We start from the raw sequence: 20,612 nt of genomic DNA, 5'->3' as shown, positions 1-20,612 counted from the left end.
ATCAGCTTCTCCAAGATAAAAAATGTCTCATTTGAGTTTCCTGAGAGGATGCAATCTGGGAGTATCCCAGACACTATTTAAGTAATTCTGGTTATGTTGCACTATCCTTTGTGTTATGTTGCCAGTTGCCAGTGAAAATCCAGAGCGATTTTTTTTTGAGGAGCAGCAGATTTAATTATAGCTCTGTTAATAACCAAGGAGGAATGTAGGTATTCAGTGCTAGGGATTCCCTGTGGAACTGCTGAAGGAAATGTGTTTGTCACATATTCAGGACTGTGATTTTTAATTTCCTTTCATTAGATAATAAGGGACCAGTGATGTATTGGTGAAGTTAGAAGTTAGAAGTTCATAATAGAAGACCTTGAAACCAATGGAGATCCCAAAATGTAGTATGGTGTAGTCAGGATGATATTTGTACAGAAAAATATTTGTACAGAAGTGTTCCTTTTTAAACTTTAGTATGAGGGGGAAAGAACATCAAATTCAGAGAAGAATGAACTTGGAAGGATGGCTCTGCTATGCTTCATGCCCACAGAGCTGTCTGTGTTCCTTGTTGATATCAGAATACTTTGTCAGGAGAAAGTCCAGGGAGAAGAGCTATATGGGCAGCTCTATTGGATTTGGGGAACAGTTTTGTCAAATAGACTTGTTCAAGCTTTAATTCTTTCTTATGATAAGCTGTCCCCTGCTGTTTAACTCTGGCCTCAGCAAAATGATATAACATTTGGGGGAAAGGATGCAGCCCAGTAACCCAAAACTAGAGGCCAAAATAGAAAAGATCTCCACAGCCGCCATGTACTTCCCCTTGGTACTCAGGTAGGTAGGAACAAAGGACAGCCACACACTGCAAAAGACCAACATGCTGAAGGTGATGAACTTGGCTTCATTAAAACTGTCTGGTAACTTCCTAGCTAGGAAAGCCACAGTGAAACTGACAATGGCTAGCATTCCCATGAAGCCTAGGACACAGTAGAACATGGTGACTGATCTTTCATGACATTGCAGTACAATTTCTTTAGTCACTGAGTGGTTGTCTAAATCAGGGAGTGGGGGAACAACTATCAGCCAGGCACTACAAATCATCATTTGAATGAGGAAGCTGAAAAGAACAATGGAGATAGCCAGATTTCACGCCACCCATCTCCTCATTCTGGACCCTGGCTTGGTAGCTATGAAAGCTAGAACTTTCGGGCAACTTCCTAGCTAGGAAAGCCAAAGTTAAGCTGGCAATGGCCAGGAAACCCATGAAATGCAAAAGAGAGTAAAACATGGTATTTGACCCTTCATTGCTTTCTAGTACAATTTCTTCAGTGATTGAGTGCATGTCAACATCTGGGAATGGGGGCAGGTTGCCAGCCACACAGTAATAAAAACAGTCTGAACAAGGATGCTGGAAAAAAATGATAAAGGTTGCCAGTTGTTTCCCCACCCATCTCCTCATCCTAGACCCTGGCTTGATATCTGTGAAAACTAGAACTACAATTATGGTTTTGGCTAATACACAGGAAACTGCCACTGAGAAGACTACACCAAAAGTAGTTTGTCGTAGGAGACATGTCACTTCATCTGGTTTGCCAATGAATAGCAAAGCACAAAGAAAGGAGAGGAGGAGAGAGGACAGGAGAACATAGGCGAGGTTCCGATTATTAGCTTTTACTATGGGAGTGTCTTGGTGCTTGATAAATATTCCAAGACCCAAAGTTGTGATTAAAGAAAATAAAACTGCAAATGTGCTTAAAATGATCCCCAGAGGCTCGTTGTAAGTCAGGAAGCTTATGTATTTTGGGAGGCATCCATCCTGGTCAATGTTTGGATAATGATCTTCTGAGCATTGAAAACAATCATCCATGTCTGAAATCAAATATGAAAAATAGATATAATATATTTAAGTATGGCTTTCTGTTCCTGAATGAGGGTAGTGAACTTGAAATATCAAAAGTTAATTTTGCAGTAAGAATAATAGGAAAGTCTACATATTGAGCATAATCTGAGCTCAATAGCATCAAGGGCCTGCTTTCTCATGGGTTCCAAGCAAATCCAGAAATATAAACAAATCAAAACCATCCTGCTAGCAGCTGAAGGTGTCAGAGGCCTCTGTGTCTATTGATTTGTGCGTTTGGGGCTGGGGCTTGCAGAGTCTTTTTTTTCAACTGATCCAACCCACTGGTATTCTTATCCTCTTTGGATTCATCTGATATTCTGTTCAGCCACCCAAGTTACCTCATGTGAAGTATGTAGAAGAGAGCCCTGGATCGTTTGCCCATTTTATTAGATCTCTTTTGCCTCTTATGAAAAGTACACAAGACACTCTCTGTTTAAAGTTTAAAGAATGAATAACTTTTACTTCGTATACTTGCAGTTGCAGAATATTATGTTCAATGCAGGTAGGTGATAGTTAAATTGCTAATATGTTTTACATAGATTAAACTGTTACAGATTGACTAACTCTCAGGCAGACAGCAGCACAACACAACAAACCTGCTGCTCTAACTGTTAAGACTGTTCAACTAACTGCCATAACTGCCACAGAATATATGACATCCCAGAGTTCTACAGTTCTTTCCATTAACCCTTTGCATATGTGAATGTTAGAGCAATTAGTTCAAGCACTTAAAACGCTGATGGGATCCACCCATTTATTAAACAGGTGGCAACTGTCAAATAGAACACATCTACATATGATATTCCTAACCTTTTTGGTTTGGAATCTTTCCTTCTGGACATGGAAAGCAATCATAGTAGCAAAATGCCTTCCCTTCGTTTTTAGCTCTTATATAACCTGAACTGCAGTAATCATTACATATGGAAATGGGATATATCTGTTAGTAAGTGATAAAGTAGTTTTTATACAATCCAAACATAAGTTGTGGAGCTTTTATTTCATATTTATTTCTCTGCAGTGAAGGAATGGATTGATACTGTCATATGGAAATAATATGAATTCTTGAGTGTACATCATATTTATGTGGTGAACTTCTCTATAACTGGAATCCTTCACCCACATTAAGAAATGAAGAGACAAAATAGACATTATGACAGTGTCCGTTGAATTCTGTACGTTTGTCTTCAGCATTCTAACATCCACTTCAAAATCAGGAGACAATGTGGCTTTTTGAACATTGAGGAATTATTCAATATATCCCAAAATGAGGCAGGATGATGGTTCTTCTACACATAAGTCCCTTAACTTTGTCAGGATTCCCGGGAGCTGACAGCTTCTTGGTTCCCCAACACAGAAAATGGCCCTGTTCACTCTTTTTTCCAGAGTGAATTCAATAGTCAATATCTATGATTGCCTAACATCAATCACCACAAGGAAAATCTAGAAAAAACATCTAGGAAAAAAATCTAGGAAAAAAATCTAGGAAAAAAATCTAGGAAAAAAATCTAGGAAAAAATCTAGGAAAAAAACTAGGAAAAAATTATGTAAGGCAGCTGCTGAGCAAGTGTTTGCAAATATTCAACTGGACACAAAGAAAAAAGCACAAGGTACAGCAAAGGACAGGTTATTATTTATTTACTTTTTCTTCCTTATTAGCTGCTCTCTATTGTTCAGCTCAGGCCTAAGAATGATAATGTAACATTTGGGGGAAAAGATGCAGCCCAGCAAACCACCACCGGAGGCTAAGATGGAGAAGATCTCCACAGCTACCATATATTTTCCCTTGGTGCTCAGGTAGGAAGGAATAAAAGACAGCCAAACACTGCAGAATACTAACATGCTGAAAGTGATAAACTTGGCTTCGTTGAAACTGTCTGGTAACTTCCTGGCAAGGAAAGCCACAGCAAAACTCACAGTTGCCAGGCAGCTCATGTAGATGAGGACACAGTAAAACATGGCCACACTCCCCTCATTACATTCTAGTATAATTTCTTCCATCACAGAGTGCATGTCCACATCTGGGTATGGGGGAGAGGTTGCCAGCCACACAGTACATATCCCTGCTTGGACTATGGAGCAGGAAAGGAGAATGGAGTGGCCTAGTCCTTTCCCCACCCATTTCCTCATCCTGGATTCTGGTTTTGTAGCCATGAAGGCCAAAACCACCATGATGGTTTTTGCCAGGACGCATGAAACAGCAGTTGAGAAGATGATGCCAAAAGCTGTTTGTCGGAGGAGGCACGTCACCTTCTCAGGTCGGCCAATGAAAAGCAATGCACAAAGGAAGCAGAGCAGGAGAGAGATGAGGAGAGCGTAGGTGAGGTTTCGGTTGTTTGCAATGACAATGGGTGTGTCATGGTGTTTTATAAATGTACCTAGTACCAGAGCTGTGATCAAGGAAAGGGAAAGAGAGAAACAGGCTAAACTGATACCCAAAGGTTCTTCATAAGACAAGAAGCTGATATCCTTAGATAGACATCCATCGCGGTTCTTGCTCGGATATTCCTTGTCTGGGCATTTATGACAGTCATTCATATCTGGGAAAAAAATAAGGAAATGACCTTCATATCACATCAGCTTCCTGAAATGTTGACTTTCTGTCTGAGAAGAAAAGAGCTCTGCTCAAATTAAAACACGTTTAATACTGTCTGATGCTCTGTAACGTGGTATTGTTGCATTTAATCGGTTCAGAGCTATTGGTCTGTAAATTGCAGAGCCAGGGCCATTCCTCCTCATGATTTTGGAACATATCATTACACTAGCCTGGGTGTAGCCTGTGTAAGTCAAGAGGAATGAAAAGCCCCTTCTAGATATGATTTGAACCACATACCACCTTGCTACTCTCAATGCAGAGTCATTCTCATTAGATTAACATATTTAGACTATCTGAAGGGCAATGACCACAAAGAGTCAGGATCACACAAACAACTGAGAAATGACTCTGCCTCTGTGGAGATGGCAATCTGGAAACAGTGGCTCATGTTCTCCTGTCCTGTCCCCTTTATAAAGATCTGAGGAATGAGATCATCACCCCACTCTTACTTACCATCCCAGGCCTCCCATCTGCGGCCACATCATTCTTTCTTTTATGATGCTATGGCTGTTGGCTAATGCGAATAAAATTTATCTATCTTCTTCTTATAGTAAAAGCTATGGTTTTCCCAGTAGTGATGTATGGAAGTGAGAGCTGGACCACAAAGAAGGCTGATCGCCAAAGAATTGATGTTTTTGAATTATGGCTCTTGAGAGTCCCATGGACTGCAAGAAGAACAAACCTATCCATTCTTAAGGAAATCAGCCCTGCGTGCTCACTGGAAGGACAGATCATGAAGCTGAGGCTCCAATACTTTGACCACCTCATGAGAAGAGAAGACTCTCTAGAAAAGACCCTGATGTTGGGAAAAATGGAGGGCACAAGGAGAAGGGGGAGACAGATGGTTGGATAGTGTTCTCGAAGCTACCAGCATGAGTTTGACCAAACTGCGGGAGGCAGTGGAAGACAGAAGTGCCTGACGTGCTCTGGTCCATGGGGTCACGAAGAGTCGGACACGACTAAACGACTAAACAACAACAACATCTTCTTCTCACAGTAGATCATCTCTTTTGAAACAAACTCAGTCGTCCTTACAGCACTTTTCAATGCTAAGTACTAATCTATTTATTTCTCTTACCATCCTGGTTTGCAATCTTCCCCTCAGCACATGGGATGCAATCGTAGCAGCAAGGTGGCTGTCCCTCCTTCACTTTCTTGCTGGATCCTGGAATACATCTCTTAGTACAGACAGAAAGAGGCTGAATCTAATCCATAAATGAAAGAGCAGAAGTTTCATCAAGACACTAATGAATTTGGAACCCTTTATGTTCTCGGTCCTTTCTCTGTGTTACTAAGCTGACACAGCATTTCAGTAATATGTAATGGTTTATTATTTTCTTATTATTAGTAGTAATGTTTGAAATTATGTGATGTTCCCTCTATATTGTTCTGGGGTGTGCATCTGTTCTGCAAAAATTGCTCTGTCCATAAGGTACACTTTGAAGTTACCCTGTTAATTTTGTTATAATTGCTGATTTTGAGTATGTAGCCCACTAGGTACACAGCTCTAGAACTGATTTTGGTGCCAGTAGGTACATCTATTCTTGGACCCATCAGATGCTTCCTGGGGAAGTGTTCCAAATCCACTTTGTAGCTTCATGGTCTCTGAGCATGTATACCCACTTGTGCTGGGGAAATGCACCCAGAGGCTTCATTTTACTGGAAGAAAACCTGTCCTTCTGTATCAACGCCCTTTCAAAGAAAAACTGGTATTTGACCTGTTCCTAATTACCCACATTCAGATGATAAATTGTGTGATGCAAAAACCACATTTGCATGGATGCACTTGTAGTGGGGTCTGTGAATGGGTGGGATTAGGGTGAGATAATCTAGTTTTTGTTATAAGGCATATTTACACTGTTAGCCTTGCTTAACTGTGTTTTGTAGTAAAAGGGTCCTTCTCTTTTTGTAGCCTCCTTAATAAAATATTTGCTTTTAATCCATGTGTGGCTTCTAGCAGTAAGATTTTGGCTCTTAATCTGATACATCAGTGCTTTGGTCATACACCACTCCTCAATTTGTGGCTCAAAAAACAGTGAGTAGACTTGCAGGTGAATAATGATTGCTTATTCAATACTGAATCTCTTTTGAATTAGAAAACAATGCAACCCTACCTGGTTAAACCAACTGTGCCATGTGATGGCATCTTCATCAAGGAGTAATGATTGGTCTGGAGGAGCTTGTGGATCTATCCTCCCAACTCTCACTCGGTGCAAACTTTGGTTGGCGAATATAATGCAATTCATAATATCCAAGCTAGATGCTGCCTCTCCATTCTGGTTGATGAAGACCACATCTCCTGCAGTATTGTTAAATGAGATGCTTCTCAGAAAGTGATGGAGCTAGATTGAAAGCAGAAAAGAAAGGGGTTTAGAAAAGACTGCAGTCTATAAATATAAGGTCTTGTCTTCTTCCTTTAGGCTTCCTGGTACTATTCCCAATAAAAAACCTTCTGGTGTTTTCCTAAATGAATATCTGAACATTTTTTTCATTTCGTTATATACTGTTTCCGAAAATTGTTTGATGTTTAAACAATTCCCCCATATATGTATCATAGTACCTTTTCCAGTGTTGCATCGCCAGCAGACATCGCTACAATTTTTATTCATTTTTGCTATTCTTTCAGGTGTTAAATACCATCTGTGTTGCATTTTGAGATAATTTTCTTTCAATATATAACACATAGTGAATTTCATATCTTCCATCCACAATTTTTCCCATTGTTCAAACATAATATTTTCCCCAATATCTTGCGCCCATTTGATCATTGATGCTTTAACCAATTCATCCTTTGTTTCCCACTCTAAGATCAGATTATACAATTTAGATATATTTTTTGATTTTTCTTGTATTAAGTATTTATCAAATTTTGATATTTCTTTTTCAAATCCTAACTTTTTGTCTTTCACTAATCTGTACTTAATTTGAATATATTGAAACCAATCACTAATATGAGCTTTAATTTCTGTATAATCCTTTAATTCCAATTCTCTGTTTTCTTCCTTTAATACCATTTTATAGGTAGCCCAGTTTTCTTTCATATTTAATTTTTTCACTGCAACAATTTCTGCTGGTGATGTCCACCACGGAGTTTTCGGTTCTAGGAATCTTTTATATTTCTACCATATTTTATATATAGACTTTCTGACTATATGCCCTAGGAAGCCTTTATGCACTTTGACTTTATATTTATATGCAACAGTAGCCGCAAGGCTATTGATTGCGAAGAATTGGAAAAGTGGTACTGTACAAACAAAGATAGAGTGGCTTGCCAAATTATTGGAGTACTACAATATATCCAAAACAATGGGAGAAATTGGAAGGATCTCAAAAGAGAAGGCAGACAGGGACTGGAAGGTGTTTAAAAGATACTTGCAAAACTATATCGAAAAATCAGAACTCCTATTAGAATAAACAAGTTTTGTTTCAAATATTGAAATACTAAATAAGATGGATAACAATGTGTAATAGAAAAAGAAGTATGAAATTAGGTTAAAGGTGTGTGAAAGAAAGTAATAGAAGTGGAAAGAAATTGCAAATGAGTAGATTGGAAGTCTAACACAAAGGGTGAGGGGTGGTGGATGGTGATGGGAATTACCTGTGGGATTGAGTGTAGGTATGTTGTAGGTATGTTGTATGTATGTAGGTATGTTGTATGAAATGTATGTTTGTATGTGTATTAATGTTGAATTATTTTAACAATAAAAAATTTAATTTTATTTTTTTTAAAGAAAAGACTGAAGTCTTATGCAGGGAGGAGCACTTTTTTTCTCTGGGAAGAACCTGCAGCAAATGGTGGGGGTGATTTAGTCAATTGTCAGTGGATACAGGCCCAAGCATGGAGAGAGTCAGCCAATTTTCTTTCACACACATGCTTCTCTCTCAATCTTCCTTACAATCCTTCTTTCTCCGATTGTCCACAAATTAAATATGTTTAAGCAGCAAGATCTCTCTCTCGCTCACTCACTCTCCATCCCTCCCTCCCTGAGCATCTCAGAAGACACGGCAGTGGTTTGTGACCACCGGCTCTAAGAAAGGATTTGGTTGATATGGGATAGAGGGAGTGCTGAACATCTCTCTCAACCATTACCACTGCTTCCTATCTATGAATGGCATGAGATCTTATTGGGTTGCAAAGCTTCCATCATGACAAAAACTTTCTCCTCAAGCATGGGGCAATAACTGCTCAAAGAAGGACACAACTATCATTTCCCTTCCCTATAGAGTCTACTGCCATTTGAAAGCAGAAACCACCTCCTACTCTGTCTGCTGAATTATAAATTCAGTTCTGGGTTCTTCTTCCACATACAATGTTTGAACTCTGAGAGGAAAGAGCAAACTGATAGCATTTTCAGAACCCATACAGTGCCAAGAAGAAACAGGCCTTTCCCATTTGAAGATGTTCAGCCTTTACCTGCCAAAACTCTTGATTCGGATTCTTCCCTCTCCCTCCATATGCAATTCCTCTGTGTCTGAGTCTGGATGTGGACATGGCATGTAAGGCATGGGCCATGGCATAGACAGCACTGTGGATGCTGTAACTGTGGCCTGTCATGCTCATTTCAAAAAGAGATCCAGGAAGGTTCTCCAGCTTCTCTTCTCCAGTGCAAATATTCCCCTCCACTTTGTCTGCAGTGATATCTGGGAGTACACATTCAAAGGCCTGTTGCCAGAAGTTCCTGATAAAACCGTCCCCATCTGTGCTGGAAGGGTTTCTGTGCAGAACATACTGATGAAATCCTGGTGGGTTTCTAAAGTGAATTTCAAAGGCTATAGCGCCACTGAATATTTCTGAACCCCAGTACCTTTGAAAGATGAATGAAGCGAACTCAACCTGGGCAGTTGTTATCCATACTTTACTTTTTACATTCTTGGTCATGTTATCATGTTCTGATAGGTATGAAAGCCATCTAAAAATTGCCATGGAATAAGATTCTCCAGAGGCAACCACTACATTAGCTTTGCTGCTAAAAATTTGATCTTGTATATTGGCTGCTTGTTGTAGCAAGCCATACATTTCAGATATAAAACTAAAATTGGGGATTCTTTCTATGAATGCAAAGCAGACACCACTCTTGGTAAACACTGGGGAAATAGTTTGCACAAATCTTTCTCCATTTTCATTGTCCATTGCAATGACTCCAATCCACGTCCACCTGAAATGCAGAAGCAAAGAGAGAATTCCCTCATACTGAAGGGCTTCTGAGGGTGCCATCTGGTAGAAGGGAAGCCCTGGGCTTTTATCATTCATCACTGGAGCAGAGCCATAAATGAGCTAAAGAGGGAATGGAGGAAGAGAAGAGGCAAAGTAATATTTGCATAGTTCTTTCAAAATATTAATATACATTTTCTGGTGAATCCTGTCAGTCAGACATGCCCTTTGCCACCCACCAGGGGTTGCATGCCCTTTCTCATTTATACAAAAGACACACATGCAGATGGGCTGAAAACTGAGGTCATCTCCCATTCCTGCTTGTTAAACATTTGTTCTGTTGACCAGAGAGGGGCATTTTCCCTACTATATTCTTTTTTCAAAAAATGTTTCCCAATTTGGCAGGGTTAAACTGAATGGAGGGACACACAATGTCCTAAACAAAGGATTGCCTAACACTGTGTTAGACATTATTTACTGCAACCACATCAGAATTGGTCAGATGCACATTTCTTCTCTGGAGCGTCTTTTGTCTTCACAAAGCACATGCCCCAACACATAGCAGAACTGCCATTTCTGCCTTTTCTTTTTCAAGACTTCTTAGACTTCATCTATGAACATTTATTTCACTTTGGAACCAGCTGCTCAATACTATTGCTGTTCTCATGCAGAACTGAACTGTATCTGTAATTTGCCATAACTCCAGAGTGTGTTTAATTTGAAACCCCTTTCCACCTAAACATTCACATATTGGGTGTGGTGTGGTGTGGTGAAGGCAAATAATTATTGTACTTGGAAATACTTGTGAATTTTTATCCTATAAGGAATTTCCCCGCTTCCCCTGCAACTCAATTCAGATACCCTTCTCATCAAGCAGGAAATGCTGGAAATCCAAAAATGGCTGGTGAGGGTGGTGTGCATGGTTCTGCCCCCAATTTCATCCTCGCCCTGAACTGGTGATACACTCTGAACTGGTGCTGTGAATTCAGCCTCATTCTCAATGCAAGCTTAGAGAGGTATCGTGCATGGGTGTCTTACCTGTGGAATCTTATAGATATCCAAAACTGTTGCCACATAAAAGGAGATTTCAGAATCAAGTCCCCCAATGACCCCAGCCAGATTATTTTCAACATCACATATATAGTTTGGGACAAATTTCTCCACCCTGGATAAAAGCAGCAGTATGGCGAGATATGTGCTCCTTGCATTCTTATAGCTGTCATATAAGTGGAAGCCCAAGGTGATATTGGGTAAGATTTGAGGGTCTTCATTGATCTCCTTGACTGCAAATGCCAAGGCCACAATGTGCTGGTAAAGCTTAGGCACCACCCTAGGATGAGATTTGCAAACAGTATCAGAAGGAACAGATATGATTAACAATAGTACTCCCTGTCCATTCCACTGCTGAACAGTTCTTATAATCAGCAAGTTCTTCCTCATGTTTACACAGAATCTCCTTTCTTGCAACTGGAATCCATTGGTTCAGGTCCTACCCTCTGGAGCAAGAGAAAACAAGTTTGCTCCATCTTCCTGGTGACAGCCCTTGAGATATTTGAAAATGGCTATCCTATATCCCCTCAGTCTCCTCTTTTCATAGCTAAACATACCAAACCCCCTCAACTTTTCCTCATAAGGTTTGGCTTCCAGACCCTTGATCATATGTGTCAACCCCTTCTGCACATGTTGTAGCTTGTCAGTATCCTTCTGAAATTGTGCTGAACACAACTGAACACAATATACCAGGTGTGTTCTGTGCAGCGCAGAAGAGAGCTCTTCTGTTGTTTTTTTTATTGGGGTGCTATACTTCTGTTGATGCAGACTTTTCACACATAGCACTGGCAAACCAGGTGTTCCCCATCTTATATTTGTACAGCTGGTTTTTCCTGCCTAAGTGCAGAACCTGACATTTGTCCCTACTGAAATTCATTTTGTTAGTTTTGCCTCAGTTAAGGCCTGTTAAGACCAATGGTATCTATACCAGGGGTTGCTAATTTGGTGCCCATAGGAACATTGGAACCCCTGGGGTCTTTCCCTGAAACATCTGAAGTCTTTTCCTGACATTTACAAAATGTCTGAGCTTTCTCCTGCAACGACCCCTTCCTTATTCATGATGCAGAGATGGTGGCTGTAATTCACATGATTCTATACTTCATATTACAGTGGTACCTCAGGTTACATAAGCTTCAGGTTACATACGCTTCAGGTCACAGACTCCGCTAACCCAGAAATAGTACCTCGGGTTAAGAATTTTGCTTCAAGGTGAGAACAGAAATCATGCTCTGGCGGTGCGGCGGCAGCAAGATGCCCCATTAGCTAAAGTGGTGCTTCAGTTTAAGAACAGTTTCAGGTTAAGAACGGAACTCCAGAACGAATTAAGTACTTAACCCAAGGTACCACTGTATATGCTGTCATTGTGAAACAAACTTTACCTAAGATCAGGAAATGAAACAATAAGAGCAATCAGTTTCTGTAAAAAAATTTTTTAATTCATTCTCACTAACACTCCTGCTCAGATAAAGTCTATCAAAATCGGTTGTTCAAAAGGGCGAATATATATATATACATATACATTTCAATACATTTATATTCATTTCCCTATTGAGAAATGGGAACTTATAGAGTATTCTCTTAATTCAGAAGACATTCCAACGTATTTTTACATCAGCATATGTCCCACTGAAATCAAAAGTGGTTATCCCTAGGTAAATGGGTAGAAGTTTGCATTCATTATGCTGAGGTCACAACTCTAGGTTTGATCGTTCCTCTGCTGTAATGAATGAGTGGCTTAGTTCTTACACAAGATCTTCAGGCGGCGCTGGTGGGGGTTCCTCAGTGAATGTTGCTGCAGAGGAGATGAAGCCACCATGGAGAACAATACCACCAATGAGGAACTCTCCTGGCTGATGGTACGTTTGAAGTGGACGGTGTGGACTTTGAAGCCTGCATTTTCCTATGTGAGCCTGACATGCATTGTAAGAAATCAGTTTCAGCAGCAAGACCACTAAAACCACCATCCATGCAAGGGCAACTGTTTCTTCTACACAGAAACCATGATTTCTCTGGCAATAGTATAATCAGCTTCTCCAAGATAAAAAATGTCTCATTTGAGTTTCCTGAGAGGATGCAATCTGGGAGTATCCCAGACACTATTTAAGTAATTCTGGTTATGTTGCACTATCCTTTGTGTTATGTTGCCAGTTGCCAGTGAAAATACAGAGGGATTTTTTTTGAGGAGCAGCAGTTTTAATTATAGCTCTGTTAATAACCAAGGAGGAATGTAGGTATTCAGTGATAGGGATTCCTTGTGGAACTGCTGAAGGAAATGTGTTTGTCACATATTCAGGACTGTGATTTTTAATTTCCTTTCATTAGATAATAAGGTACCAGTGATGTATTGTTGAAGTTAGAAGTTAGAAGTCCATAATAGAAGACCTTGGAACCAATAGAGATCACAAAATGTAGTATGGTGTAGTCAGGATGAGCAGACCTGGATTCACACCAGCCATGTGGCATGACTGCAACCCTACACATAGTAGTTACTTGGAACTACGCTTCCATGGTTTTTAAATCACTTATAAAATATGATGCATTTTACAACAATATCTTTAGTAGTCTGAAATGCAACCCTTAGCTTTTAATTCATAATTTAAAATATTTGTACAGAAGTGTTCCTTTTTAAACTTTAGTATGAGGGGGAAAGAACATCAAATTCAGAGAAGAATGAACTTGGAAGGATGGCTCTGCTATGGTTCATGCCCACAGAGCTGTCTGTGTTCCTTGTTGATATCAGAATACTTTGTCAGGGGAAAGTCCAGGGAGAAGAGCTACATGGGCTGCTCTATTGGATTTGGGGAACAGTTTTGTCAAACAGACTTGTTCATGCTTTAATTCTTTCTTATGATAAGCTGTCCCCTGCTGTTTAACTCTGGCCTCAGCAAAATGATATAACATTTGGGGGAAAAGATGCAGCCCAGTAACCAAAAACTAGAGGCCAAAATAGAAATGATCTCCACAGCCGCCATGTACTTCCCCTTGGTACTCAGTTAGGTAGGAACAAAGGACAGCCACACACTGCAAAAGACCAACATGCTGAAGGTGATGAACTTGGCTTCATTAAAACTGTCTGGTAACTTCCTAGCTAGGAAAGCCACAGTGAAACTGACAATGGCTAGCATTCCCATGAAGCCTAGGACACAGTAGAACATGGTGACTGATCTTTCATTACATTGCAGTACAATTTCTTTAGTCACTGAGTGGTTGTCTAAATCAGGGAGTGGGGGAGCAACTATCAGCCAGGCACTACAAATCATCATTTGAATGAGGAAGCTGAAAGGAACAATGGAGATGGCCAGATTTCACGTCACCCATCTCCTCATTCTGGACCCTGGCTTGGTAGCCATGAAAGCTAGAACTATCGGGCAACTTCCTAGCTAGGAAAGCCAAAGTTAAGCTGGCAATGGCCAGGAAACCCATGAAGCGCAAAAGAGAGTAAAACATGGTATTTGACCCTTCATTGCATTCTAGTACAATTTCTTCAGTGATTGAGTGCATGTCAACATCTGGGAATGGGGGGCAGGTTGTCAGCCACACAGTAATAAAAACAGTCTGAACAAGGATGCTGGAAAAAAACGATAAAGGTTGCCAGTTGTTTCCCCACCCATCTCCTCATCCTAGACCCTGGCTTGATATCTGTGAAAACTAGAACTACAATTATGGTTTTGGCTAATACACAGGAAACTGCCACTGAGAAGACTGCACCAAAAGTAGTTTGTCATAGGAGACATGTCACTTCATCTGGTTTGCCAATGAATAGCAAAGCACAAAGAAAGGAGAGGAGGAGAGAGGACAGGAGAACATAGGTGAGGTTCCGATTATTAGCTTTTACTATGGGAGTGTCTTGGTGCTTGATGAATATTCCAAGACCCAAAGTTGTGATTAAAGAAAATAAAACTGCAAATGTGCTTAAAATGATCCCCAGAGGCTCATTGTAAGTCAGGAAGCTTATGTATTTTGGGAGGCATCCATCCTGGCCAATGTTTGGATAATGATCTTCTGAGCATTGAAAACAATCATCCATGTCTGAAATCAAATATGAAAAATAGATATAATATATTTAAGTATGGCTTTCTGTTCCTGAATGAGGAACAGAAATATCAAAAGTTAATTTTGCAGTAAGAATAATAGGAAATTCTACATATTGAGCATAATCTGAGCTCAATAGCATCAAGGGCCTGCTTTCTCATGGGTTCCAAGCAAATCCAGAAATATAAACAAATCAAAACCATCCTGCTAGCAGCTGAAGGTGTCAGAGGCCTCTGTGTCTATTGATTTGTGTGTTTGCGGCTGGGGCTTGCAGTCTTTTTTTTCAACTGATCCAACCCACTGATATTCTTATCCTCTTTGGATTCATCTGATATTCTGTTCAGCCACCCAAGTTACCTCATGTGACGTATGTAGAAGAGAGCCCTGGATCGTTTGACCATTTTATTAGATCTCTTTTGCCTCTTATGAAAAGTACACAAGACACTCTCTGTTTAAAGAATGAATAACTTTTACTTTGTATACTTGCAGTTGCAGAATATTATGTACAATGCAGGTAGGTGATAGTTAAATTGCTAATACGTTTTACATATATTAAACTGTTACAGATTGACTAACTCTCAGGCAGAAAGCAGCACAACACAACAAACCTGCTGCTCTAACTGTTAAGACTGTTCAACTAACTGCCATAACTGCCACAGAATATATGACATCCCAGAGTTCTACAGGTCTTTCCATTAACCCTTTGCATATGTGAATGTTAGAGCAATTAGTTCAAGCACTTAAAACGCTGATGGGATCCACCCATTTATTAAACAGGTGGCAACTGTCAAATAGAACACATCTACATATGATATTCCTAACCTTTTTGGTTTGGAATCTTTCCTTCTGGACATGGAAAGCAATCATAGTAGCAAAATGCCTTCCCTTCGTTTTTAGCTCTTATATAACCTGAACTTCAGTAATCATTACATATGGAAATGGGATATATCTGATAGTAAGTGATAAAGTAGTTTTTATACAATCCAAACATAAGTTGTGGAGCTTTTATTTCATATTTATTTCTCTGCAGTGAAGGAATGGATTGATACTGTCATATGGAAATAATATGAATTCTTGAGTGTACATCATATTTATGTGGTGAACTTCTCTATAACTGGAATCCTTCACCCACATTAAGGAAGAGACAAAATAGACATTATGACAGTGTCACTTGAATTCTGTACATTTGTCTTCAGCATTCTAACATGCACTTCAAAATCAGGAGACAATGTGGCTTTTTGAACATTGAGGAATTATTCAATAAATGCCAAAATGAGGCAGGATGATGGTTCTTCTACTCATAAGTCCCTTAACTTTGTCAGGCTTCCTGGGAGCTGACAGCTTCTTGGTTCCCCAACACAGAAAATGACTCTGTTCACTCTTTTTTCCAGAGTGAATTCAATAGTCAATATCTATGATTGCCTAACATCAATCACCACAAGGAAAATCTAGAAAAAAATCTAGGAAAAAAATCTAGGAAAAAAATCTAGGAAAAAATTATGTAAGGCAGCTGCTGAACAAGTGTTTGCAAATATTCAACTGGACACAAAGAAAAAAGCACAAGATACAGCAAAGGACAGGTTATTATTTATTTACTTTTTCTTCCTTATTAGCTGTTCCCTATTGTTCAGCTCAGGCCTCAGAATGATTATGTAACATTTGGGGGAAAAGATGCAGCCCAGCAAACCACCACCGGAGGCTAAGATGGAGAAGATCTCCACAGCCACCATATATTTTCCCTTGGTGCTCAGGTAGGAGGGAATAAAGGACAGCCAAACACTGCAGAAGACCAACATGCTGAAAGTGATAAACTTGGCTTCGTTGAAACTGTCTGGTAACTTCCTGGCGAGGAAAGCCACAGCAAAACTTACAGTGGCCAGGCAGCTCATGTAGATGAGGACACAGGAAAACATGACCACAGACCCTTCATTACATTCTAGTATCATTTGTTCTGTCATTGAATGCATGTCCACATCAGGGTATGGGGGAGAGGTTGTCAGCCACACAGTACATATCCCTGCTTGAACAATGGAACAGGAAAGGAGAATGGAGTGGCCAAGTCCTTTCCCCACCCATTTCCTCATCTTGGATTCTGGTTTTGTAGCCATGAAGGCCAAAACCACCATGAAGGTTTTTGCCAGGACACATGAAACAGCAGTTGAGAAGATGATGCCAAAAGCTGTTTGTCGGAGGAGACACGTCACCTTCTCAGGTCGGCCAATGAAGAGCAATGCACAAAGGAAGCAGAGCAGGAGAGAGATGAGGAGAGCATAGGTGAGGTTTCGGTTGTTTGCAATGACAATGGGTGTGTCATGGTGTTTTATAAATGTACCTAGTACCAGAGCTGTGATCAAGGAAAGGGAAAGAGAGAAACAGGCTAAACTGATGCCCAAAGGTTCTTCATAAGACAAGAAGCTGATATCCTTGGGTAGACATCCATCGCGGTTCTTGCTTGGATATTCTTTGTCTGGGCATTTATGACAGTCATTCATATCTGGAAAAAAATAAGGAAATGACCTTTAGTTCATATCACATCAGCTTCCTGAAATGTTGACTTTCTGTCTGAGAAGAAAAGAGCTCTGCTCAAATTAAAACACGTTTAATACTGTCTGATGCTCTGTAATGTGGTATTGTTGCATTTAATTGGTTCAGAGCTATTGGTCTGTAAATTGCAGAGCCAGGGCCATTCCTCCTCACAATTTTGGAACATATCATTACACTAGCCTGGGTGTAGCCTGTGTAAGTCAAAAGGAATGAAAAGCCCCTTCTAGATATGATTTGAACCACATACCACCTTGCTACTCTCAATGCAGAGTCATTCTCATTAGATTAACATATTTAGACTATCTGAAGGGCAATGATCACAAAGAGGCAGGATCACACAAACAACTGATAAATGACTCTGCCCCTTTGGAGATGGCAATCTGGAAACAGTGGCTCATGTTCTCCTGTCCTGTCCCCTTTATAAAGATCTGAGGAATGAGATCATCACCCCACTCTTACTTACCATCCCAGGTCGCCCATCTGCCCCACATCGTTCTTTCTTTTATCAGATCAAAATGATCAGACAACAGCAAAGGTTGCCAGGTTTATTGAGGGTGCAATGAGATTAAGGGCCACTATCTGAATGATAATCTTGGTCATTTGATTGCCCTTTTTACCCATTGTTGTCTTCTTATTTGTATATATTGCTTGTTTTATGTTACTATGGCTGGTGGCTAATGCGAATAAAGTTTATCTATCTTCTTCTTATAGTAAAAGCTATGGTTTTCCCAGTAGTGTTGTATGGAAGTGAGAGCTGGACCATAAAGAAGGCTGATCGCTGAAGAATTGATGCTTTTGAATTATGGTGCCGAGGAGACTCTTGAGAGTCCCATGGACTGCAAGAAGAACAAGCCCATCCATTCTTAAGGAAATCAGCCCTGAGTGCTCACTGGAAGGATAGATCCTGAAGCTGAGGCTCCAATACTTTGACTACTTCATGAGAAAAGAAGACTCCCTGGAAAAGACCCTGATGTTGGGAAAGATGGAGGGCACAAGGAGAAGGGGACGACAGAGAGCGAGATGGTTGGATAGTGTTCTCGAAGCTACCAGCATGAGTTTGACCAAACTGCGGGAGGCAGTGGAAGACAGAAGTGCCTGACGTGCTCTGGTCCATGGGGTCACGAAGAGTCGGACAGGACTAAATGACTAAACAACAACAACAACAACTTCTTCACATAGTAGATCATCTCTTTTGAAACAAACTCAGTCATCCTTACAGCACCTTTCAATGCTAAGTACTAATCTATCTATTTCTCTTACCATCCTGGTTTGCAATCTTCCCCTCAGCACATGGGATGCAATCGTAGCAGCAAGGGGGCTGTCCCTCCTTCACTTTCTTGCTGAATCCTGGAAGACATCTCTCAGTACAGACAGAAAGAGGCTGAATCTAATCCATAAATGAAACAGCAGAAGGTTCATCAAGACACTAATGAATTTGGAACCCTTTATGTTCTCGGTCCTTTCTCTGTGTTACTAAGCTGACACAGCTTTTCAGTAATCTGTAATGGTTTATTATTTTCTTATTATTAGTAGTAATGTTTGAAATTATGTGATGTTCCCTCTATATTGCTCTGGGGTGTGCATCTGTTCTGCAAAAATTGCTCTGTCCATAAGGTACACTTTGAAGTTACCCTGTTAATTTTGTTATAATTGCTGATTTGAGTTTGTAGCCCACTAGGTAGACAGCTCTAGAACTGATTTTGGTGCCAGTAGGTACATCTGTTCATGGATCCATCAGATGCTTCCTTGGGAAGTGTTCCAAATCCACTTTGTAGCTTCATGGTCTCTGAGCATGTATACCCTCTTGTGCTGGGGAAATATACCCAGAGGCTCCATTTGACTGGAAGAAAACCTGCCCTTCTATATCCATGCCCTTCCAAAGAAAAACTGGTATTTGATGTGGAGATAATGACCCACATTCAGATGATGAATTGTGTGATGCAAAAACCACATTTGCATGGATGCACTTGTAGTGGGGTCTGTGCATGGGTGGGATTAGGGTGAGATAATCTAGTTTTTATTATTTTAATTTGAACTAGGATCTCCTAAGGCATATTTACACTGTTAGCCTTGCTTAACTGTATTTTGTAGTAAAAGGGTCCTTCTGCTTTGTAGCCTCCTTAATAAAATATTTGCTTTTAATCCATGTGTGGCTTCTAGCAGTAAGCTTTTGGCTCTTAATTTGATACTTCAGTGCTTTGGTCATACACCACTCCTCAATTTGTGGCTCAAAAAACAGGGAGTAGACCTGCAGGTGAATAATGATTGCTTATTCAATACTGAATCTCTTTTGAATTAGCAAACAATGCAACCCTACCTGATTAAACCAACTGTGCCATGTTATGGCATCTTCATCAAGGAGTAATGATTGGTCTGGAGAAGCTTGTGGATCTATCCTCCCAACTCTCACTCGATGCAAACTTTGGTTGGCGAATATAATGCAATTGATAATATCCAAGCTAGATGCTGCCTCTCCATTCTGGTTGATGAAGACCACATCTCCTGCTGTATTGTTAAATGAGATGCTTCTCAGAAAGTGATGGAGCTAGATTGAAAGCAGAAAAGAAAGGGGTTTAGAAAAGACTGCAGTCTAATGCAGGGAGGAGCATTTTTTCTCTCTGGGAAGAACCTACAGCAAATGGTGGGGGTGATTTAGTCAATTGTCAGCAGATTCAGGCCCAAGCATGGAGAGAGTCAACCAATTTTCTTTCACACACATGCATCTCTCTCAATCTTCCTTACAATCCTTCTTTCTCTGATTGTCCACAAATTAAATATGTTTAAGCAGCGATCTCTATCTTTCTCTCTCTCTCCGTCCCTCCCTCCCTGTGCATCTCAGAAGACACGGCAGTGGTTTGTGACCACCAGCTCTAAGAAAGGATTTGGTTGATATGGGATAGAGGGAGTGCTGAACATCTCTCTCAACCATTACCACTGCTTGCTATCTATGAATGGCATGGGATCTCATTGGGTTGCAAAGCTTCCATCATAACAAATGCTTTCTCCTCAGACATGGGGCAATAACTGCCCAAAGAAGGACACAACCATCATTTGCCTTCCCTATAGATTCTACAGCTATTTGCAAGCAGAAAAATATATGGGGAAATCATCTAGGATACCATCATATCATTGTACCTCCTACTCTGTCTGCAGAATTATAAATTCAGTTCTGGGTTCTTCTTCCACATACAGTGTTTGAACTCTGAGAGGAAAGAGTAAGCTGATAGCATTTTGGGAACCCATACAGTGCCAAGAAGTAACAGGGCTTTCACAGTTGAGGATGTTCAGCCTTTACCTGCCAAAACTCTTGTTTCGGATTCTTCCCTCTCCCGCCATATGCAATTCCTCTGTGCCTGAGT

At 40.3% G+C, this 20,612-nt stretch overlaps 2 protein-coding genes across 2 annotated transcripts; both read right to left on the bottom strand.

Annotated features, from left to right (window-relative positions):
* Positions 1–3,517: 3,517 nt before the first annotated feature.
* Positions 3,518–12,641, bottom strand: LOC114583308 (vomeronasal type-2 receptor 26-like). The gene is made up of 6 exons (XM_077918083.1): positions 12,424–12,641; positions 10,666–10,957; positions 8,890–9,750; positions 6,590–6,817; positions 5,554–5,680; positions 3,518–4,419 (listed from the first exon to the last, which is right to left on the bottom strand). The coding sequence occupies exons 1-6, from the start codon at positions 12,639–12,641 to the stop codon at positions 3,518–3,520; spliced, it is 2,628 nt and encodes an 875-aa protein (XP_077774209.1).
* Positions 12,642–16,301: 3,660 nt separating this feature from the next.
* On the bottom strand, positions 16,302–19,123 carry LOC144325294 (vomeronasal type-2 receptor 26-like). Its single transcript, XM_077918082.1, has 3 exons — positions 19,106–19,123; positions 18,514–18,640; positions 16,302–17,203 (listed from the first exon to the last, which is right to left on the bottom strand). The coding sequence occupies exons 1-3, from the start codon at positions 19,121–19,123 to the stop codon at positions 16,302–16,304; spliced, it is 1,047 nt and encodes a 348-aa protein (XP_077774208.1).
* Between the last annotated feature and the right edge of the window lie 1,489 nt (positions 19,124–20,612).

Source organism: Podarcis muralis, chromosome 13 (genome assembly GCF_964188315.1).
Source record: "Podarcis muralis chromosome 13, rPodMur119.hap1.1, whole genome shotgun sequence".
Lineage (NCBI taxonomy): Eukaryota > Metazoa > Chordata > Lepidosauria > Squamata > Lacertidae > Podarcis > Podarcis muralis.
Note: the sequence above shows the minus strand (reverse complement) of the source record. Positions and strands in the feature narration are given on the sequence as shown.